Raw genomic sequence first — 27,626 nt, 5'->3', positions numbered from 1 at the left:
TCTTGCCCCTTGTCCCCTGCATGCTGACAATACTTTATGTATCTCCAGGACTACGGAACGGTTAGTTACCAGCCTGATACGTTGTCTTTGAACGCGTGAGGTTGTGTTATTGTTGTCGTGATCAAGCTGAAGAAGACCCAAGAGCCGATGGATGTTTTGAGGGAGATAGATGAATCGCGGCTGTCACTTGCCTCTTCCTTCCTAGCAATCAATCCTCATTCGAGGCTATTTTCTGAATAGGCGTTAGATTGCAACCACACTGCTGTCACGTTCATGTCGAAAGGGTTGCATGTCCGAGATCACTTCCACCATGGGCCGCGTTGGGGTGGTCATGTACCCGGAATTTGGGTCTTGGACCGCTAAATTATAGGGACCCTACTGCTGTCTGTGCCCTGTAGAAAACAAACTTTGGCAGTCCACTGTTATGTAGTGAGCTTCTGCACCACGGGGTCCCTTTTCTGCAAGTCCGACTAGGACCATCCCATGCATTATTAGCGTGTGGATAACACGAGTTACGTACCCACCTGGGCTCTTGAGGTTTCTCAATCACCTCACCTCACTTTCTGAACAACAGGTTGGCTTCTTCACCATCTCATCTCATCGTCTCGTTGTTTCTCCTTGTTCAGGTGTCGTTTCTTCCTTTTCCTTTCTATTCTCCTCCTCATTATCGCCATCACCGTAACCCATCGCCATCTTGGCCTTCTCTGCCCCTCGTCTTCCCGGCTCGACTTTCTCCAGATTGCCGTACCCCTTTCTCTCGGCCGTCGCTTGCCCCGAATCTCCCAGAACCCTTCGAACGCTTTCGATCTTTCGATCTTGCACATTCTACATCCATCGTCTCCTGTGATCGTTTGGCCTCAGACCTCGACACTTGCCTCGTTCTATCTGCAGTTGCATTTGCTTAGCCATTCGCTTCTGCTCTCTCTAGACCCCTGTGACGATTCTCGACCACTGGAAATCTTGCCTGCCCTGTCGATCATAACCCTCATCTCGCGAGCGAACTCCGTAATACTTTGTTCCTTCGCCTCACTCGTCTACTTCACCGTTCCATTGCCCCGAACTGTCGACGGCCCTCTCATGTTCCGTTACAACTAGGTCGAGATTCAAGCTGTCTGTCACGACTCTTGATCTTGTCCCCAATCTCCATTAGCATACCTCGTCTCGTAGCAGAGTCAAAAGTCTGCTCACGGTAATAGTGAGCTGCTTCCTCAGCACGATCAATTCCCTTTGTTTCTGGTCGCTGGCGTCCTTAATCACAGCCTCCTTATCTTCTTTCGTTTGTCATAGAGTTATCACCGGAAAAAAAAAATTAGGTAGGTGGTTACGCAAATCTTTCCCGGCTCTCTGCGGGAAGGCAACCTAAGAAGGGATATCCGGATTGTTCGACCTTTCTTTGGTCTTTGCAGGCCGTTTCTGATGGAAACCGTGCTAACATGAATATTGGCCACAGTTGCTCTTCTGTTAAGTGCAAACATACTGCACCTCGAACCGACCTCGTCCGAACCCTTCGAATTTAAGACCGAAGGTATTCAACAAGCACTCTCGTTGTCACGCTTGTCGTTGACGGCTGCTTTACTGCTCGTTATACGTCAACGCAAACTATGGCTGCTCTGGTTCAGACCTTTCCCCAGCAAACTGCGACGGTTACAATGCTCCAGACCCGACCGTCTTCTTCAACAAGCATGATACCCAATAACCAAGGCCAGGCTGGCCATCAGTATGCGGCTCAAGCCCCAAGATATGCTGTTCCCTCTCCCACTGGGTACCGGGGTAGTTCGACTCCTGTCCAGCAATACGCTTTTACTAGCACACCGACCCTGAACCATACACAATCTTGGCAACCGCAAGGTCAACCGACGCGGAATTATAACCACAATGCCAACTACAACGGCCGCCAGTTTAGCTCCTCGGCTACCAACGTGCAATACAATGCCATGGGCGTTGGCCAAACGGGTGCTCGTGATGATTCTGCCATTCCTCAGCGACGAAACATTGTGCCTGCTCCTCGACCTCATTCTGCCTTCCTTGCTGGCCCTACACAACCAACCTCTCCGACTTCTTCAAGCAAAGCTGCACCGGACAGGTATAGACGGTCATCACTCACTCCTCAACAAAACCAGCATGGGCGTTCTCAGAGCACAGCTGTCCCAGTGAACGGAATGCCTACGGCAACTCAACTCTACAATGGCCCCAATCCTGCCCGCTCGGCGATTCCAAACAGACCCAACAGCTTCTACAATGCCATGCCTGGCACATCTATGGATGATATGCAACTTCTTCATTCTCCCATGGATGATTCAAACCGATCCCGCCGTCGAAGTCTTCGTGCCGATTCTGACCTGTCGAAGCCTGCTACGCATGACAAGAGCAAAGCAGACGGAAATTCCCAAACACTGCGTGTTGTTACTAACGCTACCGCACACTCGCGCAACGGAAGTTCTGATAGTGTAAATTCCAGCCGCAGCAGTCACTCTCGACCATCCTCGGTAAGTTGACGATCCTTGAAACACTATCCAATCAGCAATGGGTGGTAAAACTTGAATGCTAACAGGGATGTTCTGCAGTCTGCCAACCGTAATGTGTCTGCCCCCACTGGAAGCCCCTCTTCCCAGGCAAACAGCGAAATCACTTCTAAGCAAGATCACGCCAAGGTCAACATCCCACCTCGAGGATCATCTTCCGATGCGATTAAACGCACTACAAACCCTTCACCTCTCTCTAGACCAGCTACCATGGCTAGCGAGGTCGCTGAAGACGGATCTTCTAATGCGTCAGGTGCGGGTAAAATAGACTCGCCCGCGGCTAAACAGCTTGCTGCTATCAAGGATAAAGGACGCAAATCCAAGAGCAAGACCTCCAGACTGCGACGCGCTTTTTCATTTGGAAGCGCAGCCGATTTCCGCAATGCCGATGAGGGTGAGGGAGCTGATAAGACAGAACCCTCCAAACTCCACAAGGACCCAACGGCCGACGAAGCCTACGATGCCGAACAAGCTCGTATCGCGGAAGCGCAGGAGGCTGCAGGCCTTGGACACAGTATCTATGGTGGCCGGTTCTTTGGTGGCTCAACTGATAACCTCTCCATCTCCTCGACAGCGTCATCGGCTTCCATCATGATTCGAAAGATGGGCCAAGGTATGAAGAAGGGTGGCCGGTCTTTTGTTGGAATTTTCCGACCCAAGTCAGTGATTGGAGTTGCTCCTGCTGATGGACCTGTCAAGCCGGAAGCTAGCCAAGCCGCTGTATCGATGGTCACTGTCGAGGCTGAGACCCAACGAGTTAACGTGTCGGCCAATCCCAGGCAGACAGATACCTTCCCCCATCTTGAGCGCAATTCGATTGATACGAATTTGGGTGTTGAGATTGCTGAGCGTCTTGGGAGCTCTGGAACTGACAACTCGAATTCGCGTAAGAGTATTGTCGGAGGTGACAGAGAACGTGCGGAGGTGCTTGCTGCCGTCCGTAAGGGAATTTTGAAGCGTAAGTCTGAAGGTTTTATTACAAATTCTTCTGCTAACAGTCTGTAGGCCCTGGCTCAGCCAGTCCTTCTATCCGCCCTGCTGATTCCTCTCCTGGCCTTGATCTCCCCAGCGTTCCTGCTGTCACCGATTCCCCGAACTCCAGTGCCCCTAGCACTCCCAACGACGAGTCTCAGGGCCACCGCCGAACTGGCTCGATCGCTATTGGCAGTGAAGACTACTTCATGTCCGCTTTGAGGCTACGACAGGACAGCAAGAGCGCACCAAACACTCCCCACGGATCTACCAAGCGTAATGCTACTTTCTCGCCCCGTATTGTGTTTCACGATACTTGGCCTAGTCAGGAGTACGATCGTCGCGGTGAGATTGCTACCTGCAACCGATTGACTCCCATGCTTGCGCAGCAGATCAAGGAGGAGCTGAACACCTTCAAGATGGTACGTTTTGACAATGAGAATTCCAACGGCACACCAGTTACTAATAGGTCATAGGAAATGGAGGTTCACGAAAACTCAAAGATTTACACGCACTTTTTCTGATGATGGCAATGCCCACCACGAGGAGCGAAGCTTGTTAGCGCAGTGTTTTGTTTCCTTGACTGATACCGGAGATCAAGCCGGAATCTTGTATTGCAAGCAGCCATATTAACCGCTTGGGCGTTTGGGACAGCATTGTACGGTGTTAATGGTGTTGATCACTCTAACCAGTCTCTACATGTCATGTGGAATTTAGACCAAAGAGTCATACATTTCTTTAATTTTGCTTTTCTTCATCTCTCTTTTCTTTTCATCTGGGACCGACGAGGAATGGAGCGTAATGGAAATTACATACATACATATTTCTGGGCTTGCAGCAGTGTAACCATTGAAACGGGGACACCGCGTTAATTCACAGAACATCATTTGCTAGTCTTGTCGACATGAATCAAAAAAAAAAAAATCAATCAATCAATGGAATGGATACATCATTAAGTTTTTAATTGCCTGGCCGGAACATTTCATGTCGCCCTGTGAATATCTAAGACAATACTTTACCTTATTTTAAGCTCATCAACATAAGTACTCAGGTTTATTCCGAGTTGGCGTTCGAGATGCAGGCATCAGGGGCTTAACATGATCACTAACATCGATTGCGTGTACACTTCAGATTTTGTTTGATCTTCATTTGATTCAGGGGATCGAAATCAATTTACAGATAAGGGAAGGGTAGGTACTTGTGTACTATACATGATTTGTGGTGTAGGCACCTAGGTGGTTACTTGGCACCTTTAAAGAGGTGGGATCCACTATTGGAGGTACATGAGAAGAATAAAACGGTACATGTACGGAGTACGTACCTGTCCTCTGTACCCACTCATTCGATCATCCGGAAATTCCTAAGGCTTAAGCCTCAAGGTCCCCGCGATCTCTTCAGCCACAATCATCCCCCCCACCCCCACATCCGGGCCGCAACATTACTCGGAGGTAAGGCGTTGGAAAAAAATTATTTTGGTGGTCATAGTTACGAAGCTTGTGAGCACTCCCTCTAAACCACTTTGCGCCACGTCTCGTTAAACACTCTGGATCGATTAACACGACGAGCCTGGCTCTTGAAGAGTCCGGGATATCTACGTATTTCTATTTTCAGCCCCCGATTTGTCTGTTTCGCCCAGCGCATGTCTACAATGACGACCACAGAGGAGAACCCCACCAGCGCGGGGGAGCGCCCTACCAAGCTTCAAGGACGAGCATTCTACGAGTCTATTGGAAGCCCCAAGTTCATCGTTGCGCCGATGGTAGATCAATCTGAATTTGTAAGTTATTGCTCGACCTGGTAATGTGTGAATTGACTGACAACTCAGGCATGGCGCATGTTGACTCGAAGTTTCATTTCACCCACCGAACAAAAGAGTCTTCTTGCCTATACACCCATGCTCCACGCTCGACTCTTTTCGCAGGATGAGAAGTATCGCAAGGCACACTTCCAATCGCTCAAAACTGATGGCGAAACTCCCTGGCTTGACGGAAACCCTTCTATCGACCGACCGCTATTCGTCCAGTTCTGCGCCAACGACCCCGAAGCGCTCCTTTCTGCCGCTAAGCAAGTTGCCCCTTACTGCGATGCTGTTGACTTGAACCTCGGATGTCCCCAAGGTATCGCGCGAAAGGGAAAGTATGGTGCCTTCCTCCAGGAAGACCAGGATCTTATCTTCCGCTTGATCAACATTTTGCACAAGGAGTTGCCGGTGCCTGTGACAGCCAAGATTCGAATCCTGGACACGAAGGAGGAGACCCTGGCATACGCGCAAAATGTCCTCAAGGCTGGCGCATCCATCCTCACTGTCCACGGCCGACGAAGGGAGCAGAAGGGACATTTGACTGGCCTGGCTGAGTGGAAGATGATTCGATTCCTGAGAGACAGCCTACCCAAGGAGACAGTCATTTTCGCGAATGGAAATATCCTTCAGGAGGGAGATATCGAGAAGTGTCTCGAGGCTACAGGAGCTGATGGCGTGATGAGCGCCGAGGGCAACCTCAGCGACCCAGCTATCTTCTCAAAGCCGCCACCAGTCGGGGAGGAGGGACGAGAATACTGGAGAGGAAAAGATGGAAAAGGGGGTTACAGAGTTGATGCTGTGTTCAGGCGATATATGGACATCCTCCACGAACACGTTTTTGGAGAGAAGCACATCGAGCGCCGACCACTGTTCATGCCTGGAGACGATACTGAATGGATGAACAAGAGTGAGATAGTTGAAGATGAGCCACCGTCTAAGAAGCGAAGAAAGGATCTAGGCAAGAAGGGAGAACAGGGCCCCAACATGTCAGCCATGCAACCTCATCTTTTCCATCTATTGCGACACTTTGTCTCCAAGCACACGGACGTGCGAGACATGCTGGCCAAGAGCCGAGCAGGCGACATGGAAGCCTACGAGCGCGTACTGTCTGCAGTGGAGCGCAAGGTTGCAGAAGGCCTCATTGAGTACGAGCGCACCAATGGCGAGAGCGTTGCGGAGACACCGTTGGCTGAGGGTGAGGAGGACCCCCCCGAGACTGAGAGCTCAGTAGGCACACAAAGACGATGCCGAAGACCTTGGTGGGTGGTTCAACCGATTATCCGACCTCTACCGAATGAGGCATTTAAGAAAGGAGCTTTGACTATGAGTAAGAAGGACAAGGTCAAGGCGCAGGAACAGAAACAGGAGGATAAGGGTAAGCAGGAAGATATTAAGGCTCGAGATGAGGCTTTGGCGGGATAGAGTTATGATTATGACGAGTTTATATAGACGGCGTATGGGGGTGAAATTCTTAGAATAGATCAAAAGAAATAGCTTCTCACAATAATGATTTGGATTCCATATATCTCGTTCAAAATGCAGGCTGAACAAACGTGAAAGGATTCAAGTGTCGTCTGGTTCATTTAATATATTACCACAGTGTGACAAAGATAATAAACTTTGAGATTCCTTCTATTTATGTATAGAAGAGTACATAAAATAGATTAATTAATATTCTAGTACTAAGACTTTGAGAAACTGCGCCTCCTCAAATATGTCCCGAAATCACGAGCGATTCAGGCAAAACTCATATATTCACATCGGGATTAAGCATGTTGTGTAACATGATGAGTGAAGGAGGGATTACATACCTAACTAGGCATAAGTGCAGCCAGGTTACCTGTCTCGTAGGAAATGTAATGTCAGCAAAAGCATCTATATGTCCATTTATCTTCAACGCCACCAAGGCGGAACTGCCATAGGGAGTGCTGTAAGTCCATCAGTGGCCTCATTAAAAGGTTACACGCGAGCCCAGGATAGAAAATTTTGTTGTTTGGTTCTTTGTTATTATGCTTGTTGCCGGATATGTACTTGTTTTCACTGCCGTGTATCAAGAAGCACAAGTGAGAAGAAAGAAGTGTATTGCATGGGTAACTGCACGTTGAACTTTGTTTGTAGCAAATGAAATGAACAATGACGAGATGCAATATTAAGGTGAGGTACAGGGGCATCAGAGCAGGTGTCTATTCGAAAGTTGCCTTGATCTGCTCCTTATTCAACTTCCCACCATCTCAGGTCTATCTTCTCTTCTTCATCTTCTATCATACACACAGGAACACTATCTACCCAGCAGAAGCAAGCCTTAGCTCAAGACACTATATCTACCACAACACCGTCCACCGTCCCATATACCAAGTTTCTTCAACCCCTGAGTCTGGACTATGGACAACATGGCAGCGCTTCTAGTGCAAATTTGGCATCTGAAGGATATGTGCTCTATCACAAGTTAGTAAAGGTTTGTGTTCTGTACTACGGAATCTACTAATCACATATCACTTAGGTTTACTTTCGCCTTCGGCCCGGAGTCCGTTGAACAATGCTTCTTTTGACAGCGACTTGTCAGAATTCTTTAGAGCTGCCATGGTGTGTTACGGAGGGACTTTCTGCGATCAGCATGGAACTTGGCATTCCCTTGAGAAACCGGCTTTCTTCATCTTTCGCAATGCCAAGCTTCCATGCTCAGTTTGAGATGGCAAGGATAGTTATGATGAGACCGCCATATCAGATTTGGGCCTCCTTGTATTACCTAGTAGCTAACATCCTTTACCCTTGGAAAGTCATTAATATTTGACTTTAACCTGAATTGTGCCAAAACGAGTACCCAAGGAGCATATGGGGTGTTGTACACTGTGTATAAACATCTTTGTTAACTTTGAATATTTCAACTCTTGAGTGATTGATTTTTAGCGGATCGTTCTCAACTGAAAGTGTTTTGGGCCTTGCTGTTTGTTTCTCTTCCTTATTTGTTTCTTAGTGTATTGAAGCAAAGCCACAGTCTTGATGTATCTTGTATTTGTGCAAACTCAACATGATCGTTATAAAGCTTGACTAGACATACAAAGAAACGGATAACGAAACTGCAACAACTGAAATAGGTCACCTCAAGCCAAACAGTCTGGGTGGAAGTGCCAATGTCAACGCCACTGCCTGACTTGAGATATGAGCCCCTTCTTAATCCCAGCACCAGCTTAAACCTCTTCTCTTACTTACAACTTCTTCGTCTCGAACACATACAACAAGAAACTAGCAACAGCCTTCAAAAGACCAACCAACCTCACAACTACCTCGTTGTCCCTTACGTTAGATTGCTTCACTCCCTTAAGCACTGACTCACCATTTTCACCATGGCATGGTTCACCACATTAATCCTTCAGTTTTTTGGCTTTACACCCAACGGTCCGCTACTAGGTTAGCAAATACTCTCAAATAAAGAATACACTGTGCTAACTTGGGCATCACTAAGGATCATTCGCGTCTTGGGCTCAGAGCTTGATAGGCAACGTTGCCCCTAGAAGCCTCTTTGCAATCTTTCAGAGTGCTGCCATGGGTGGATACGGAGTCGAGATCTTGGGAAGTGTCGCCAATATGTTTTCTGCCCTAACGACGTGCGCATTTGCGCGTTTCGCTTACTCGGCTTTTGGCCAAGCAAGAGAATCTGGGAACGGCACTTATACCGGTTGAGAAATGACGATAGATAACTCTTTCTCTTTGGCAGTTTTTCTTGACAGTGTGACTTAGGACCTTCATCTCACGTTTCTGAAAGCCTCTGGGTTTTCTGAACAGTTTTGTAGAGCAGAGTTGGAATTCAAATACAGTGTTATCTCTGCTTAAGGTATCGTATACAACCTCACTAATGAGGACGTGACCGTTCCTACGGTGTTTGCCTATTGCATGTGTGAGCCTTTAGTAAAGATGTTAGCGTATTGCTACTCTAGAACCGCAGGTTTCTGTCATTCAGTGTCGACGATGATCTACATCAACTTCCAACGCTCTTTTTGACGCTCATCTCAAACACTCGGTCATCCATAACTTGGAAACGACCTGCCCAACCTCCATCGATCTCAAACAACCCACATTCGTCGATTTAAAATCAGAAACAACTATCATTCTCCCATGAGTCAAATTGATTCTGTTGGCGGTGAGTGTCGCCGAGCACACTGGCATTAACAGCCATATGCTGACAGTGGAATAAGGCAACTAACAGCACTCTTCAATATGTAAAAGGGAACCCGGGATACTGTCAGTCGTATGCAACTGGCGGCCTAGGCCCCGTCGTTATTCGTGGCTTTGTACAAGAAACTGGGATCGGAGTTGGTCTTGGTTCCATATTTTCCAAGTGGAAACATGGTTTCAAGTATTGTAAATCTGATCCTCTAGATAGTACAGATGTTTCAAAGGCGGATGGTGGTAACCAGGAGGATAACACTGAGCTGAACTAGGATAAAGAATTGAAAGTATGGCCTTGCTAGTAGACGGCACTTGTTACATTCTCTTACATGCCATAAATTAGGGAAACATCTTCTAAAATCCCCTAAGTTTAGAATAATATCTTCTAAAACAGTTTGATAGGCGTCTGTGAATGCTTGGCTGAGAGACACAGGGCTTGCAAAACGAGGTGGTGTTTTATTATTTAAGGCCCGAAACCAATAGAGACTCAGTTTGTGATTTTGGATGAGTAGGTAGGTAACATGTTTCAATTCATTTTCTTAGTTATGTCAAGTATTGAAAGGCTGAACGGGCGGTTACTTATTCCAGCTGATGGGCTAGCCGTGCTCCTTGGCCGAGTTGGATATACCGCCAATAAGAGAGTATCTTGAATTAATTGCTTTACGTTGGTTGTAAAGAAATTCACTTACCTGAGGCCGCATTCACTTGGCCTTTGTTGTTTACACAGCCCCAGGTAAGGTAGGTCGTGGATTGGGCCACCAAACTCGATGGTAGTGAATGGACCAACAGTGCAGTTGCCTGCCAGCTGGTTATTATCTACAGCCATATTCCTCTTCTGCTTTAATTTCTGATTCCTTTCCTTTTCTCATCCCAAAACACCCCAAGAGCCAGAAGAATCCGCTCGGACTATCTATAGACTACGTATCTTCTATCTGTCTTGTGAGTGAGTGACACCTCAATCGACTCAAGACACCTGCTAACCACAAGATGTAGTCAGTCTCCAACTCGGAAAATGCAATTTCTGCAGAACATGACCTCACCAGCCATGATGGTTACTGGGACAGCACTAATCGTCGCCCCTGCTATTGTCGTTGGGCCAGCCTTGGGTGCCCTTGGCTTTGGTGTTGGTGGTATCGCTGCCGGTTAGTCTAGCTGCTCTTATATCTGATTTACACTCTAACTATATCTTAGGCTCGGCTGCCGCTGGTATTCAGAGCGGTATCGGCAGTGTCGTAGCTGGTAGCCCATTCGCCATTCTTCAGAGTGCTGGAGCTGGAGGCGCCGGCCTTGCTATTGTCAACGGGGTTGTTCAGGCCTCAGGAGCCATAGTCGGCGCGAGCGGTCTTGCTGCCAAGCTCAAGGGCAAGCTCAAAGGCCAGGGTGATGAACACAGCGCAAACGGAGACCAGGAGGAAACCGATGGTGGAAACGATGCTGAGAAAAAGGTTTCTCAGTCGAAGAAAAACTGAGGCGACGGACTAGGGGAACAGTATAAGCCTGGCCAGTGAACGATATTGGTTATCAGCATCCTATCTCGATCGACTGACTGTAAGAATTTCGGCAATGGTCTGGATATATTTTGATCCTAGATGGCACTTAGTTTGATAGATGGCAATGGATGATTTTCATCTCCAATAAAGATAAACGCACCCATTCAATCTTTGTGCCTGTTTGGACCACAGGAATGAAGGCCATGGATAAGATTACTGGGGTCTTTACCTCGACTGAAATTGTGCATCATCGTATGGTACTTGGTCTCTATAATCCGTTCCATTAGTAGTTAGGATGCTTGATGTTGCAGGCAGACTGCAAGATGACAGTGTTGCAGAACACTTGAGCATTAAGGGCAACAGATTGTACAATCACCAGTTTTAAAATTGCAGTTAGAGCCCAAGTTAGATTTCCTTATATACTTACATGTTTTCAGGTTTGTTGCTAGACGTAGTGGGTGGCTATCAGTTTGACACTCCCGATTTTCTCAACGCCTTCTCGATTTTATGTGTTATCATATATGTAGGTATTCTGTATATTTACCTAACTCTGTCTTTGTGGAATAGTGTCCCCGTATTCTTTACGTTTTATGCTGATTGTACAGATCTGAAAGCTATACATTATTATACAACCCCTATCCGCCTTGAATCTCAACTATGTGCACTTCAAAAGTGAAGATATCGTAGACAGCCTAAGTACTTCTGCACCCGTTTAGGCGTTCCGTGTCATGCAGTTCCACTGCGAATAATACCTACCTAAGGTACCTTAGATAGGTAGGTAGGTACCAAGGGGATGCAATAAAACTTAGGACCTTTATCCTAGGTGACAAAAAGCCTTAGGTAAACTTAGGTAAGTTTAGTGAGGTTTTAGAGGATCTTAGACTAAGTATTTTTAGCACCTTAACTTAACGTCAGGAGTCTTCTTACACCCCGAGGGGTACCTAGGTACCTAGGTAGGTAGGTGATGCCTTGTTGCCTACTTGTCACTGAATCACTGTCACACAATGAGATGCCTGCCACTTTTACAACTCGTGCCCTGCCTTGTGCCCTGAATCTCCGCACTTTCTTGTTTTGATCCTCGTCTTCTGCTCGTCTTCTGCTCGTCTTCTGCTCGTCTTCTCTCTTATTTTCTAACACAACACAACACAACACACATTCTACAACTTTTTTAAGTAAGTATGCATATCTGATCATTACAGAAGTATTTTTCTAATGTGGTTAGAAATGCCTACTCGAGAAAGCTGGAACAAGCGCGACATGGCGGCTGTTGCGTGTGAGAAGGTTGTTTACTGTGGCAACATCAAGTTCACAATCACCAAGGACCAGTTCGCAACAGCCCTCTCTGACAAGGGCTTTGGCAACTGCATTGTCTATTGGCCCCCGCCCAAGAACTCCGACCATCCTCATGAAGGCTGGTGCAATGTGCAGTTCCCGGATCGCCACACCGCAGCCCGAGCCAGGGCTGAGTTGTCCGGAGCCTACATTGGGGGACGCCCAATCAAAACTGGCCCTGTCAAGTCTCCAAATGTACGTCTCTTTTCAGCGCCCGAATTCTAGTCTGTGTACACTAACTCGACAGGCCGATCCCAAGCCTGCGCCCGAACCGATGGGCCTCGATAAGGAGAGACAAGCTCAAGCACCACAGGGTGCTGATACTGTTAAGGACGCTCTCGCTCTCTCATCCGGTGCCCTCGCATCTATGGCGCTTACTAAGTTCCCAGGGGACTGGTATCATGTTCCCATGGAACCGGATCTCCCAGTGAGCTCCTTCATGAGTTATATGCTCGAGGTTGAAGGGTTGTACAAGGCAGCTGATATTGTGGCCCGTCCTATTATCAGCATCAATGGCCCTGGCATACTACACTCTACTCCTGTTCCATCCCCTGCGCCGCACAACGACCCATTCTGTCGGCCCTGGACCTACGTTGTGAAAGGAGGTAGGCCACACAAGACCTGCAAGAGGATCCCTCTGGAATCTCTTCCACTGTACGATGTCGCCGGCTAGGTTCCGTGGCACAGTGAGGATATCCCTACAGACGCGGAGGGCCGTCAGAAGGATGATCGAAGACCCCCTAGACACCAGGATGTGTTGAATCGCGACGAGCCTTACAAGGACACCGCGCATCTGTTTGCCTCGTCAATCAAAATGCATAAACTCTGCAGTGGTGTTGATTTGCAGCCTGGCCAACTTCTTGGTAGAGACCCTGAGGCACGTTCCCCTATGTCTCAGTCAACAACCTTCGTTAAACCATCGGAGCTTTCGACCAGTTCATCGTCTGCCACTTGCCGCGCCCACATGAAGCAGTACACGACCCCTTCGATTGTTGGGCCTGGCTGGGGCGATCATACCCACTTCCGCCAATGGCAGCGCCATGGTCGCGTCATCAAGCCAGACATGGTGCCAAACACGACCTGGGATACAACTGTTGGTTCTTCCTTTGAGCTTATTTTGGATGGTAGTATGCCCGGTGCTGCTAAAAAGATCACCATTGATGGGGTTGACCCTGCGAGTTGGGGCATTGTTCGTGACGATGAACTCAGGAGCGTGGTAGTTGCCATGAATCGCAAGACGACCGCAGCCGAGATGCGACCAAAACCTCGAAAGGAGACGCCCCGGGACAAGATCAACAAGCAGACGGGATCATCGCGGGACTGGTAAATTACAGTCATCCATGCCCATCATCTCATCACATACCATCTTCTGGTAAACACCCAACGCCCTTCATCAACCAACGTCTTTGGCGTGAGCCACCCTTTCTTCTTGAATTCTTCTTCTTGGCGCGAGCCACCCTTTCTTCCTTTCCTCCATCTCCTCTGGGTTATAGGATCTTAGGGATGCCTGAGAAGCTTGTGGTTTCGCGACCCAAGTGGAGGCACCATAACGACGGCTGGCACCTTCACGTGGTGTTATGGGTCAGTACAGATGGTATTTCATCTGGAAGCTAAGACCAGCCAATTGTGCAGTATCAATGTGGTTGCATTATTTGTGAGTTTGATACCCGGACAGATTCCAGAACCAACCTCAAGGATATGGCTAATAATATGCTTCCGTGTGAGGCAGTACAGGAATACGACATACTCAATGTCCCTCTGCTATATAGCATTAGTAACCCTTATTGGCCCTGATATTATTGCCTTATGTCTTAAGATGTTATGGTAACAACAGATCAGTCAGTTTCGAAACAACAATTCGAGCTACATACATTCTTAAATTTCAACGTATAAAGTCTTCACACACCCTTGCCTAGGATTTACTCACCACAAAGCTCTACAGCAACTGGCCTTGCCATTCTGCAATGGGAAGGAATGGTAGTCGGAGAGTTCAGAAGTAGGGGGCTAGCTTGAAAAGAACTGCGAGAACCCTACGATCTAGGAAAAGCTCTATAAAGCAATCATGGTCTGGCAATAAAGAACATGTGTTTGGGTTCATATGGCAAAAAGACAGCTAGATTGGGCTATCGACGTAAAGATCTGACATAAAAATAGAGGTTGATCAAAACCAAATAATATTGTTAGCTATTGCTTATTTATGGGTATAAAGCAATGACTAAAGTGGCTCGAGCTCAACTCCATAACACTCCTGATATACCTTTTTCAGATAACTTCTTAACTGAATATGCCCATAAATGCTATACCCGGATGTAATATGCATGGCTGGTCTTGGCTTCACAGAGATAACACTCATTCTCTGCTACTGACCCAGATCACCACGTGAAGGTGCCAGCCGTCGATCTGGTGCCTCCACTTGTGTCGAAGGATAACAACAAGCTTCACAGGCATCCTCATTCTCAGGGGGTAAGGAGGAGGAGGGGGAGGAGGAGGAGGAGGAGGAGGAGGAGGAAGAAGAAGAAGAAGAAGAAGAAGAAGAAGAAGAAGAAGAAGAAGAAGGAGGAGGATTATGACGACAGTGCCGTATTAAGTTGTTTGGGTAGGATAGTAGCATTAGTTGGCACTGCTTCGTAACCGAGCACGCGCAGCATCTAGTGACTCCTTGACGTAAGGCTGTCGAATGGTTCGAGCCTCATCGCGTTTGACCGAGAGCATGCCGTCCTGAAAGAAGGGAAGATCCTGTACAACTGACTGTGAGCATTTGCCATGATGAGTAGTAGTGAAACTTACAGCAAGCCACTCTGGGTCGACAGCTGTGGCATTTTCAATAAAAATTCTGTTGCCGTAACAAGCAACTTTGTCAAACACTACCCATGGGTAACCCTGTTTGAAGAGAGCACTGGTCATGGGGACGACGGCGGGGACAGCATCGTGAACTGTCATATATACATCTTCGCCTTTTTCGATAGCGGAGTTGGTATATAAGCTCCGTGCTAGAGCCTTCCGGATCTTGAGTTCGAACTCATCGTCGAAAGATGCCGATGTAAGCGGTGCATCTAACATGCTTTGGACCTTTGCCTTGAGCTGCTCGCGAATTTGAAGAACCTCCTCCATGACCCTTTGGTCGATGAAGGCATCGAAGCACCACTGCGCCATATCCATATTGTCCTGGATCTTCGTGCGAACGTACGCATGCAGGGCGTGCAGATTGGTGATATGATCCGAGTTCGGGCAGGTGAAACGGCTATGGGCAACTCGGGCGACGGCGACACGTGGGGGATGGAGGAGAACCGGATCCTGTGTAGATCCCAGAGCAGCTAAAGCTACCATCTCTACGCCACAACCAAGTTTTTGCCCCTCAACAATGGCATTGTACCACACGGGGTGGACCGGGATTTGAGCTGCCATCTTACCCACGGGAGTGATTTTCGCATGGTCATCAATATATCCCCTATTGACAAATTAGAATACGCTAGGGAGAGTAGATCATATCCCTCTCACATGGCATTGAGCTCGTAAAGCGCGCGAAGATAGACTTCTGTGTCAGGGGGGTCGATGAAGTCGAAGCCAGCGACGTTACGAATGCCCATAGACAGGAGCTGAAGAACCTCCTGGATCATGGAAGAAGAAAGAATCCCAGGTGGTCTGTCGGGGGCAAAATCCTCATCGAACGCCTCCTTGGTGTACATGCGGAAGCATACGCCTGGTCGTGTTCGACCAGCTCGACCAGCACGCTGCCTGGCGGAGGCTTTGGAAATCTCGGCGCTTTCGAGAGTCTCCATATCACCTCTTGGGTTGTACGAAGAGTGCATCTCAATACCGGTATCTATTGATTAATGTCAGGTCTCTTACTTGCAAGTGTGTGTTGCTGAACATTAGGAATAGCTACTAGGGACAGACTGGCGGCGCGGATCACTTACCAATGACATAGACAATGCCATCAATGGTCAAACTGGTTTCAGCAACGTTGGTCGCCACAATACACCTGCGAGTCCCTGTAGTACTCTGAGACAAGGCTTTGGCTTGTTCACTGCGACTAAGTGCAGCATATAGGGGCAAGGCGTGCAACCTATTGGCAAGCTTTTCGTTCAGCCTTTTGCAGCACTCCACTGCGTTATGGATGGTTGGAACGAAGAGAAGAATATCCCCGGGAGGCATATTGTCGGTAATATGCTTTGCGGTATGCAAAGCACTAACCATCCAGTCGGGGGTTGCCTTCTCAAGATAGTAGACATCGACTGGGTGAGGCCGTCCAGGCACGTTGAAAGGCTGTCCCACGCCGAAATACTGAGCGAACTTGTCCGCATCCATGGTAGCAGACATGATGACAACTTTCAGGTCGTCTTGCTTCTGCACGGCGACCTTGAGAAGTGCCATGAGGATATCTGTCGCCTTAGTTCGCTCATGGGCCTCGTCGATGATGATGCAGGCCTGATAGTTATCAGCAACGTCTTCGCAAACGGATTTTCCAGAAATATTACTCACATATTCCGAGAAGTTTGCATCTTTAAGGGCCTCTTGGAGTAGTAGGCCATCTGTCATGTACTGGAGACGGGTGTCGGTGCGAGATATGTCTGAGCGAAATTTGTCGTCGAAGCGCACAGAATATCCTACTTCCTCACCAAGGGTAACGCCCATCTCATCGGCGACTCGGCTTGCCACGCTGGTTGCTGCAAGACGCCGTGGCTGCGTGCAAGCCACGATCTTGCCACTGGCGTACTCATCGTACCAGACGAACTGAGGAACCTGTGTCGTCTTGCCGGAACCAGTCTCGCCCATGAGCACGACCACCTTCAAATAGCGCTTTTAGTATTTTTCTTTCTTTCAGAAGAAGTCAATAACAGCGGGAGACCAACCTTGCTTTTATGATAAGCGTCAAGAAATTCCTGACGCATGGCCGACACGGGCAGCTCGCGACGACTCTGAAGAAGTTTGAAGTACTCTGCCGAGCGTGGTACTCCAGGTCGAAGAGGATGGTTCGGGGCATCCTCCAGTATTCTAGCTTACTCAGCTGTAGTTTTGTTGCGCTCAAGGGAATTCATCCTGATGCGAAAGTCGTTGTTGTGGTTGGGATGTGTTGTGTTGGTGTTGTTATTTTTGAACTGTGGGATTGCGATGTTGGCTTTTTTACATTCTGTGAATCAGATAAAATGGGCTGCATGTGACTTAGAATATAATATAAATACCCTGATATTTGAGGCTTTGTTGGGACATATGGCAGGCATCCGAGCAAGTGCTTGACAGGTGCCAGCAGTGACAGGACTGACTCCAGTAGGAGAAGTGGTCAGGTCTCCTAATCAGCGCCAAAGCGCGTCGTAAGTGTATCTCAGTGACTGCTATAGCAACTGTAATCATATGTCATAAGTCGAACGAGATTTTGAAAGTATTCTGTGAGATCGGTCTCAGGGGTCAACACCGCATTATACGTTTAAATAGTCGGCAACTACAGTAGCAACATGATTTGAATTGGGATATCTATGTCTCTATCATTACGGTCAGACGTCATTCTTATAGCAACTTTATTGTAATGATATGTAATATATGCTGAACTTCGCGCTCATATGGCCTACTTTCCGTAATAACCAACACAACAGACGACTCCAAAATAGAAATAGACTACCTCAAACAACTAATCTTTACCTTCGCCGGGCGTTTATCGTCTACTCGTGAATGCCATTAAAGCCTTCCTGTCATTCCAATCCCCAAATAGTCATTGATACATGGGCTTGGGCACTTATCATCAGAAATAAGGGGAAATGGCCAAGCAGAGTATATTTATAACTTCAGTTTTTCTCGTTGGTAGGTAACCAACAGAGTTATTGATTTATATTAGCATATGGTCAATCATTGCGTTTAGTTTTGATTGACCTCTATTCCCGTGTAACCCACCTGTCCGTATTCCTTTTATTTTGATTTCTATAGCCGCCTCCCTCCTCATTTTTCGCAAAAGCTTCTTTCATTCTCCTGCCAAACCTATTGTGCAACATTCTCAAAAAGGCTTGAATCTCCCCATATTCCTCATCTTGAAGATCAAGACAAGATATACAGTGCCCCTCTTGGTCACAACAGATGCCAAACTTGCGGTTGAAGTGAAGATCAGGGGCGCTAAACTTGACTCGGCCATGATATAAAACCTTTGCTATATGTTCAAAGTAATCCTCAGGGGTGTCATGTGTTTGTCGAAGTGCTGGAAGGGCCGTATGGATGATCTGACCAAAGAATGATGCGCCTAGCCATAGTCAGTACGACAGTTCATGTGGTCGTGATAGCGCGATCTACCTCCGATAACGGCAAAGAATACCGTAGCAAGAGTATAGCCCCAGGCTTCTCGTGGCATTTGGATTGGTGAGTTTCCAATGAGAAGGAAACCTATGATAAGAGCGGTAAGGCAGATGGTGGTGAGCTCCATGATGTAGGTTTGAACGTGTTGTCGAAAGTCGAAACTAAGCAGATAGCTTTCCTTCAAAGAAGAGTGAATAAATGGCACATAGAATAAATAGCTTATGTCATTACCTCACATCGCTCATCTCAGGACAAACAAAGAACGGCTTTTAGTGTTGTTCACTACAGAATTTCCTTTGTTATACTACAGCCACCAACGAGCAAGGCCCTAGCAAACAAAGCTCAGAAACATAGCTATCGGGCGGTTGCAGATTTTAGGTGATAAAACGTCGATATCAGAGCATCATGAGACCTGCCAATATCGGCAGGTTTGAATAACCTCTTGTTCGGGTCAGCACACTCTGCGAAGTTATGATTTTAAAAAGTGTTGACTTCTGTATCTCTCTGATGCAGAGGTAACTTGAGGATAATACCTTCTATTCTCCTCATATTTTCGGCCTAGATGTCTAGATATGTAAATACATTCTCCTAGAAAGATATCTACTTCTTCGATATACCAAAAGCCCGTAAAAGATAAAACTCCTTTTAGTTGAGCATGGTCAGCATGCAACCATCATATCCACATATCCCAGTTCCCAACTCAACCCTCAAAGGGATTCGTAGTCTCGACGCTAGAACACTCCATACTCAAGACTGTTGAGAGTCTGGTCGCGAGCATCGTTACGTTATTGTCCAGCTTTTCCAAGCCAGCGCTTCCTAAATACAGGTCAGCCACTCTGTTGCCCCAAGACATGCTTGATAGACATATCAACGCCAATAGCGACGCTACCAAGAGCCATAGTTCCGATGCGAGCTTTAGTGTTTCTCGTCTTTGAGCCCATCATGATGATCCCAATGCCAAATGCAGTTGCGTTGTTGCAAGCCTTGGGCTGTTCCTTCGATCCTGGGGGAGTTTCCATACTGATAAATTTGACGACTTTACCGGATAGAAATAATAGGAGAAGCGGGATAGCTGAGGATCTGAGATAGGTTTCCAGAGGTCAACGGTATTTATATTCATAGAAAAATCACTGTTTCTTCAACCAGGGCCGCCCCTTTATGAAGCATGAAACTATTCACTTTCTCATGATGCATCCAACAAAGAACATAAAATTCACCGTTGAAAAAATTCCGCGGACAATGGCGCTGGGCCTCAAAAGCTTACAATTTTGGTAGTCCCGCTGATGATGCAACTCCTTCACCTGGTCTCCTAATTATAGACAAGTCCTATCCTTCATTACTTCCAGCTCCTTATTCTCCTTCCCTTCAACTTCCTCTTCGTCCTCGCTTCATTGGTGGTGGTGACCGAGAAACACTATCGCTATAACGTCTCCTCTTAGGCGGTACAGGGCTCAAAGACTTCTTTGCTCCACGGCGCGGGGGACTAGGTGACCGCGAGTGTGAGGCTTGGCGACCATTGCGTGCAGGTGGGGGCGATACGCTGTCCGGCCTGGCTCTTCTTGGAGGCGGGGATCGCGAATCGTATGAAGGAGAGCGGCTGTATTGCTTGCCAGCATCTCGCGGTCCATCACTGACGGAAGAACTGTTGCGCCGATGTGAGGCTGGACCGGCATTTCCGCGCGGTCGGCCTCGTCGAGGTGGGCTGCCAGAGTATGACCTCTCCCGTTTTCTCACAGGAGAAGGAGATCGGCTCTGGGAGTCATATGAGCGGCTTCGCCCATCTCGAGCTGGAGGGAGCGGCGACCGTCCCTCCGAAGCGAATGAGTCCGTGCGTCCACGTACTTGACGTGGAGGCGTGCGGGAACGACTTCGAGATGAGTATGAGGCGCTGCGAGCCCGACCTTTGCCGTTTCGTGGGGCAGGGGATCGTGAGCGGCTCTCACTATCGTAGCGACGTACTCGTCGGGGAGGGCTGGCAGAGCGAGACTCGCTGCGTCCCCTGCCTCGTGCAGATATAGATCTTGAGTATGATCTGGATCGCGACGAACTGTATGAACGTCCCCGGCTTCTTCGATCAGGAGACCGAGAAAGAGATCTTCCCCGGTCAGCGACCTTACGTGGTGTTCGCGATCGAGATCGAGATCGCGAGTAAGAAGAGCCTGTGTACGACGAATAGCTCGAAACTGAATCAGAGTCTGAATCAGCCGCAGGGGGTGCAGGTAAAGCGGGTTTGGGCATGTTCTGTAGGTAGGTTCGCATCTCTTCTGTAAGAGCACCCATACCAATACTTGTAAAGTAGTTGATGGAGAATCTAATATTGCGGGGGTTGTCCTTGGGGAAGAGGCCTTCCAGGTTGGGGCGCAAGGTTTCGTCTGTCATACGTGCCCTCAGCTTAGGCATGCCGGTTTCCTCTGCGATGAACTGAAACAGAATCTTGATAAAGATACGGCTACTGGATGTGGTCTCGTCCTCGTTCAAGTGGATGACAGATAGACAGTGCCAGCCCAGGGCGTCTGAAGCAAACATATGACCAAAAAGCATCGCAATATTGCGCAATTTGTTGTTCTCGTATCGATGGATAGTGTCGTAGTACTTGGCAAAAGCCTGCTCAAACAGGTCACACCACAGTCGGTTGATCTTGGCGAAGCGCTCGCCAATCATGCCAAAGAACTTGGTGTACGTCTTTTCTTGTGAACAGCACTCCACGATCATGGAGGGAAGCTCAGGTTCCTGGCCGGCAGGGAGGTTGATCTTCATGAGCTTGTGGACAGCTTCCTCTGGATCGGCACTCGACATAATAGTGAGGTAGATAGTCCTTCGTAAATTGACCAGATCGGCATTGGACTGGTCCTTGATCTCCATGGCTTTCGTCTTCTCGTCCTCCTCGTCTTCAGAGGAACTTTCGTATTCATCCTCGTCATCCTCATCGTCGCTACCTTCGCCTAGGATCTCAGCCTTCAGCTTCTTGTATGCCTCTTCGTGCTCCTCCCACTCTGGGTCGAATTTGAAAATGTTGAGTCCATCTTGAACATCTATTTCACCCTCCAGCTCGATCCGATGTGTGATTTGATCCTCCTCTTCCACCAAGTCCAACTCCTCCTTGACAGCTGGGTTGTCCTTGAATTTGTCCTTGCGCACCTGGAATAACACTTCGATCATGTACTGTGTTCGTTTGTCGATATCGGCTTCGTGCAGAATGTTTCGAAATTGGTCAAAGACAGCCATGGCAATAGACGGCTGCATCTCCTCCAGATATTGTCCCACCTCTCGACAGAAACCAACCGCAATCTCAACACTGTCGTCGGTCGGCTTATGAAGCAGGAGAAGAAGAATCTGACCGGCGAGCATTTCATGTTGAACCTGCTGGTTGATGAGATGCGCCAGGAAGGTAGTCGAGGAAAGGCAGACAGCCTTGTCGTTCCGCTTGAATCCCTTTCGGAACTGCATAACCAAACGACGAATCAGGAGCTCGCCAACCTGGGGTAGCTTGGTGTTGACGATAGCAGCCATGGCGGCGTAAATCGGCGTGAAAGGTAAACTGGCAGCCTGGGCCTTCATGATCGATCGACAAAACAAACCGCGGCCTCGGATAAGATTCTCTCCAAAAAGCTCGGGAACGATGAATTTGATGTTGGCAGTGTTGACCTTGTTGATCAGACCATTGATACTCTTCTTGAGCGCCTCCCAAGCCATGCGCTGATACTCCTTGCTCGTCTTATCCGTGATCTGGGCCTGGAGCGCACGCAGTCGAGCTGGTGGAATATATGTACCGCCGGATCGCATTGTGAGAAGCTTCTCGTACTCTGCCTTTGCAGCCGCTTGTTTCTCTTCTTCGGTTCGCACAGGCGCAGCTTCTCGTTTTTGCCTGGGAGAGGCTGATCGCTGGTCTCTCGCAGGACGATATGAATCGCCATCACGCTTGTCGCTGCGATCGCGGTCCCGACGCGGGAGATCGACCTCGGCGGAAGCCATCGTCAGAAAATTACACCCGCAGTCACGGTCGCGATCAATCTATTCTGCCGTGTCGATTACTGCGTCCTGAATTTCGATGGCGTAGGGGTAAGAAAGTGAAATTCTTTGCGAGCCGAGAAATATGTCGTTGCTAGCTTCGTCGCGCGCGAAGTAATGTCAGTTTGAAAAAAGATGTTCAGCCACGATTGGAGCTCCAATGTCATGTGGCTGTGCAACTGTGGCGCCCCACCTTTAGTCGTCACGTCTCCTGAAGCTTGTCCCTAGTTAAAGCCAACTGGACTTTTTGACGGCAACCATTTCACCACCAAAAGATACTGCCACGACACTCCTTTATTTCTGCTTCTCGGCCTCAATCTTCATCTCTGCTCAACAAAGACTACGCTCGCTCGCTTTGCGCATCTTTGACAATGGTAAGCAGCATCACCTGTCAAGGCCTAGTTTACACGCTGTCCCCTTGACGCGCTTCAGACCGGGGCATCGTGGCAGCCCCTCGTCGTGCTTCCAACTTTACCAACATAATAATTCTTGTTACAGTTGGACAAAATCGTCGGTCTCGCCATGCTCGTGGCCGCTTCCGTCGTCTTCACCTACTACACCATCTGGACTCTTCTCATGGTAAGATGCCCCTCATTCCTCACCTCGATGCGACTACACACCCCTACCAACTTGGGTATTGAACAATTGTCAACTAACAATTGGCTAGCCCTTTGTCGACGACGATCACCCTCTCCAGAACTTCTTCCCCCCTCGTGTTTGGGCCATTCGCATCCCCGTCATTATCATCCTCCTCGGTTCGGCTGTTGTTGGCTCATTCCTCGGCATGGTTATGATTCGGAGCAACCAGAAGAAGGCTGCAAAGGCCAAGGCTGCCGCGAAGAAGGCCAACTAAACGACGACATGTCGATTATATACTTGTAATCATTCAGTGTCTTTTAATGGCGTTGTTGCGCCCAAGACCTAATCACACCATGGGACTTTGAAACTTCAGGCCAACGTCTTAATGCAGAAGATATGAACACTACAGGAAATGGGTATCTAATCTTTTTCTATTTATAATAAGGCATTATGACCTGCTAAACGACCGTGCTAAAGAGTGTTTCTTCCGTACAAGCAAAATGCCCACATATCAGAATCAAACTCCAACATACCGGACCAAGAGTTGGGTTGAGCGTAACTAATCATGTTTCACACGAAGAGATACAAACTTTGCTCCATACCGCCAAACAGCTTAAGCAATGAGTTGCCATTCCAGCTTCATATGCATATAATCAAGCAAAGCCAAGGACCTAAACGCCAACCTCAAGCGCACGTTGTCTGTCTGAGAGTTCTTCTCACACTCTCTGATCTGCAAAGTCAAGGACTTCACAGTCATCCTCAAAAAAGCCGTCCTCACCTTGGCTTCCACCCTGCGCTCCACGACGTCTCCTCGTAGTCACCACGATCTGCTCCTGGTCGCCATACTGCATCACGCGCTCCATCGCTGAAGGGGGTAATGCAATGTGGTCTTCGGGGCCGTCGTACTCCTCCTCAGCAACTGTTGGCAAGCCCAAATCCAGCCGAACCACTGGAATATCCTGACCAAAAGCCCAAGCCGTTGTGTTTGAGAATTCTTTAGATGAATTTGGTTCCATGGGTTGCCCCTTCTTTTTCTTTTTCTTGGAAGTTGTGTTTTCGTCTAGACTTGTTTCGGCTAGTATAGCTGAGACAACTTCGAGCTGATCAGCTGTTCCTCTCCGGTACTCGCAGAGAGTTACTCGTCGATCCGTGTGGAAAGGTTGATAGGGTGCACTAGACTCTATCTCGGCTTGAGGGATTGACGATTCCATAGTCTGATCTGTTGCCGCAACACGAGGTCGGGGGTTGAGCGTCAGCGTGTTTCCTGCATCCATATCACGGTCCGAAAGGTCGAGGATTTCATCCTGAGCTCCCAGGTCAACCATCTGTCGTACAGCTGGAGCAACCAAGTCGCTGGGTAGAATCGGCACATTGTAATCGTGATACCTGCTAGCCCGTGTGACTCGCCTGCCAGCCTGCACGCTAGATCGGCGAGTTCGACAGGAGAAGCCCCGTACTAGACCGTTGCCAACCACAAAGAGTCCTTGATGTTTTCTGCTTTTGACCCAGGTCACGCAGGATGCCGAAGGAAGGCCTGAGCTAAGCGGCAAGGACACTCGGTTTTCACCAGTGTGCCGAAGCTGATTGATGGCGGTTCCTGTCTTGCCAAGGGAACTGCTGATACTAGCAGCGATCACTCGCCCACCCATAGCCGCTGAGTCTTTGAGGCTGTTGCCAGTCGCATTTTGTACGTTACCACTGCTGCGACGAGGTCGTGAGACAAAAGGTTTCGCAGCTTGATAGGCTGCACCAAAAGCTCCAGTAGCTAAAGAAACAGCAGTGTTCGACTGCTCTGGTGTTGCAGTACCACTTTCCTGGACAGCTTGGCGACGGCGAGGTGCAGGCCACATAAACGCACTTGAGGGCATATCAAGTAGATGAACAGTGCCGCGCTCTGTGACCATAGCTAACCGCTCCCCCTGCGATTGCGTCCAAGCGACATCGACAATGCGTGCGACAGTCATTCGTGAAAATTGTGCAATTTGACGGACCTGGGGTCCTGTGCTTGCATTTGGCGTGACAGTAGTCTGGAGAGGGGATGATCGTGTATGTTGAATACGGAACAGATCCCAGACTGTTTGCACATCGCCTTTGCTGCTGGCAGTGAACAGGGATAAAGATGATGGCGAAAATGAAAGAAAACTGCAGCCCAGAGGCGGCGAGAACGTAGTAATTGGATGAATGGTAGATGAATTAGTGAGTGACTCTGCATCAACAATCGACACAAGCCCTGGGTCTTTCGCTCCAACCGGGCCGGTAGGACCATGAGTTGGAGGGAAGTTGATAGGGTCGCCACGAGGAGATCGAGTACCACTCCAGTTCTGAGGAGGCGAGCGGGCTTGTTGAGTTTGCGTTTGGGGGCTTGACGACTTGTTCCAGTATGAATTCCAAGCTTGCAGGCCTTGCTGTCCAACCCACTTAGCGCCTTGAATAAGTTCTTGGGTCGTCTCTCGCATAATCTTATTAACGACACTATCGGAAATAGGAAGATCTACCGATGCAGAAGACGAAGGGAGCTGCGGCGGCGTCACAGTGGCGAGCCCAGGTGCTTTGCCAAGAATGGGAAGTGATACGTGAGCTCTCAGCGAGATTTGTGAAGAAGGTGTCGCAGGACAGTAAGCGATCCATCGTCCCCTAACTGCGAGAATCGGTGTTTGGGGATTTGAGCGTGGTGGTGCGGTCGAAGACTGTGTCTTATCAGCCTCCTCTGGCACCTCGCCTCGGGTGCTTTGCTGGAGTCTGGTCCACATCTTTCCGACACACGTAAAGACATGGCCGTTTTGATCTTCCAATAGTTGCAAGTAGACCCAGCATTCGCCAGTAACGCCTGAGCAAACTGCAAGTGTACCTGAGTCCGCTCGAATCGTGAAAGAGCCACTAGGTGAAGGAGGTCTGAAGATTGGGTTCGTGACAGATATTTCAGGGTTGATCGGGATCTTTGGCGCTTGAAGTAAGACATCAACGAGTTGGTTGGTCCTGAGTGAGTACACCTCTACGGACGTTTGGTATGAGTCGATGGTCTGTCGCCCTTGGAAGCCATCCTGGTGGGTGAAGACAGATCGAGGACTTGCTGCCCCATCAAGCCTGGGGCTTGGTCCCTCGTCCTGTACAGAGCCAGGTACAGCTGAGGGTAGAACTGGCCCATGCAATACCACCGCCACAAGAGGGAACAGAGCTTTATTACTGCTGCCAAGCGTCCAAGGAAGAATCTTGGCGTGGTGAACGCCTCCTCGTAGTCCCTTTAGACTGGCAACAGGCTCAAGACCTCTCTTACCCACAGCGTATACATCCAAACCTCCTTCATACCCCGCGATGACGACGTTGCTCGGACCAAACGGGAAATCGGGGCATTCGGGTAGCTTGTCGAAGCCAAAGAAATAGCCTCGTTCGCCGGCTTTCATGCCCGAGTTGTTAGTCATGTTTAGGTCGATATCTGGTACACCATAGAAGTGTGGCTGGGGTTGATGAGGCAGAGGCGGATGGTTTCCCATCCTCGAGCCTTGGAACGGGGAGTTGACCGAACTCCGTCGGTAGGGAACACTCGGAGGTGGTGTTTCTGGAGATTGGTATTGGGCGTCCATCTGGAAGCTCAAAGGACGTCGGCTGTGGTTTGGTGGGGATAAAGATGAAGGCGAGGGACTCATGAAATGACGCTGTACGGGCCATCCTTGTTGCAGTCGACCTGAGTCCTCATAAGAAGACGGTTGGGTAGGAGGTGAATCGCCCATGATACTGATCAAGTTTCCTGGAGAGCCGGCCATGCCGTTCCTCATCCAGTCATTGTTCATACTCGGTGCTGTGCTCACGGAAGCTGGAGTTGTGGACAAAGCAGCGAGCATAGGGGAGACAGCAGGGTTGACATTGTCAGGGCCAGAGGAAGGCTTAATCTCGGGCGTGTCGACGGGGGGCGTGGAAGCGACCGAAGTAGATGAGCTCTTATTATCTCCGCTAATGCTGATATTTGTATTCACGTTATCCTTGTTGGTGTTGGCGTTACCGTTATTGACAGTGACAGAGCTATGTGACTGCGGTCAGCTAGGTACTTAAAGTGGTCCATGATAGCCCAGAGGAGTCATGCGGGCAGGGAGGCTCACGCGAATTTACCAGCTGTTTGCTTTGTCACGGCCGCGGCGATGCCGCCACTTTCTCTGGCATGTTTCCTCTCCTTCTTAGAAGCTGTCGAGAGGGTCATGGTCAGCTCTGCTGTTTGTTTGATAAAGAGGAGCGCGGTTGCGCAAGCGGTTCGGGATTGGGGATCCCAGTGAGTGCCAGCGCCTGATAGGTCATACATAGATGGAGGGGTATCAAGGTGGGAATAGAGTTCCCAGTAGAGAGGCACTTACAAGGCATATGCAGATTTGGACAAGTGTCGGAGCAGTTTCCTACCCCTAAAACTATAACGCTACGCTCGCGTTTCTGCAGAGCGCGTTGGTTATAAAAGAGGCGTCAAGTCGATTCTCTTGTAGTCGAGGTGAC

General features: G+C 48.8%; 8 protein-coding genes across 8 annotated transcripts; 5 read left to right on the top strand and 3 right to left on the bottom strand.

Moving 5' to 3' along the window:
• Window positions 1-1,601: 1,601 nt before the first annotated feature.
• On the top strand, window positions 1,602-4,018 carry FSUBG_6504 (BNI4-like protein; the record flags this gene model as incomplete). The annotated part of the gene is made up of 4 exons (XM_036684710.1): window positions 1,602-2,486; window positions 2,565-3,480; window positions 3,528-3,916; window positions 3,971-4,018. The coding sequence occupies 4 exons, from the start codon at window positions 1,602-1,604 to the stop codon at window positions 4,016-4,018; spliced, it is 2,238 nt and encodes a 745-aa protein (XP_036537939.1).
• A 1,124-nt stretch (window positions 4,019-5,142) lies between these two features.
• On the top strand, window positions 5,143-6,717 carry FSUBG_6503 (tRNA-dihydrouridine synthase 1; the record flags this gene model as incomplete). The annotated part of the gene is made up of 2 exons (XM_036684709.1): window positions 5,143-5,271; window positions 5,320-6,717. 2 exons carry the CDS (start codon window positions 5,143-5,145, stop codon window positions 6,715-6,717), a joined length of 1,527 nt encoding a protein of 508 aa, XP_036537938.1.
• Window positions 6,718-10,492: 3,775 nt separating this feature from the next.
• FSUBG_6502 (interferon-induced 6-16) lies at window positions 10,493-10,931 on the top strand (the record flags this gene model as incomplete). Its single annotated transcript, XM_036684708.1, has 2 exons — window positions 10,493-10,604; window positions 10,654-10,931. 2 exons carry the CDS (start codon window positions 10,493-10,495, stop codon window positions 10,929-10,931), a joined length of 390 nt encoding a protein of 129 aa, XP_036537937.1.
• Window positions 10,932-12,176: 1,245 nt separating this feature from the next.
• FSUBG_6501 (uncharacterized protein) lies at window positions 12,177-14,854 on the top strand (the record flags this gene model as incomplete). Its single annotated transcript, XM_036684707.1, has 5 exons — window positions 12,177-12,479; window positions 12,532-12,889; window positions 12,989-13,607; window positions 14,201-14,261; window positions 14,729-14,854. 5 exons carry the CDS (start codon window positions 12,177-12,179, stop codon window positions 14,852-14,854), a joined length of 1,467 nt encoding a protein of 488 aa, XP_036537936.1.
• Window positions 14,855-14,894: 40 nt separating this feature from the next.
• FSUBG_6500 (pre-mrna splicing factor rna helicase) lies at window positions 14,895-18,690 on the bottom strand (the record flags this gene model as incomplete). Its single annotated transcript, XM_036684706.1, has 8 exons — window positions 14,895-15,032; window positions 15,072-15,732; window positions 15,783-16,107; window positions 16,202-16,712; window positions 16,767-17,084; window positions 17,138-17,279; window positions 18,255-18,510; window positions 18,561-18,690. 8 exons carry the CDS (start codon window positions 18,688-18,690, stop codon window positions 14,895-14,897), a joined length of 2,481 nt encoding a protein of 826 aa, XP_036537935.1.
• A 1,238-nt stretch (window positions 18,691-19,928) lies between these two features.
• Window positions 19,929-22,535, bottom strand: FSUBG_6499 (CWC22-like protein; the record flags this gene model as incomplete). The annotated part of the gene is made up of 1 exon (XM_036684703.1): window positions 19,929-22,535. One exon carries the CDS (start codon window positions 22,533-22,535, stop codon window positions 19,929-19,931), a length of 2,607 nt encoding a protein of 868 aa, XP_036537934.1.
• Window positions 22,536-23,093: 558 nt separating this feature from the next.
• On the top strand, window positions 23,094-23,424 carry FSUBG_6498 (dolichyl-phosphate mannosyltransferase polypeptide 2 regulatory subunit; the record flags this gene model as incomplete). Its single annotated transcript, XM_036684702.1, has 2 exons — window positions 23,094-23,150; window positions 23,239-23,424. 2 exons carry the CDS (start codon window positions 23,094-23,096, stop codon window positions 23,422-23,424), a joined length of 243 nt encoding a protein of 80 aa, XP_036537933.1.
• Window positions 23,425-23,866: 442 nt separating this feature from the next.
• Window positions 23,867-27,342, bottom strand: FSUBG_6497 (uncharacterized protein; the record flags this gene model as incomplete). The annotated part of the gene is made up of 2 exons (XM_036684701.1): window positions 23,867-27,167; window positions 27,245-27,342. 2 exons carry the CDS (start codon window positions 27,340-27,342, stop codon window positions 23,867-23,869), a joined length of 3,399 nt encoding a protein of 1,132 aa, XP_036537932.1.
• Window positions 27,343-27,626: the final 284 nt, after the last annotated feature.

The sequence above is a fragment of the Fusarium subglutinans genome, assembly GCF_013396075.1.
Source record: "Fusarium subglutinans strain NRRL 66333 chromosome Unknown NRRL66333_c0000068, whole genome shotgun sequence".
In the NCBI taxonomy this organism is placed as follows: Eukaryota; Fungi; Ascomycota; class Sordariomycetes; order Hypocreales; family Nectriaceae; genus Fusarium; species Fusarium subglutinans.
This window is presented reverse-complemented; position numbering and strand designations above follow the sequence as displayed.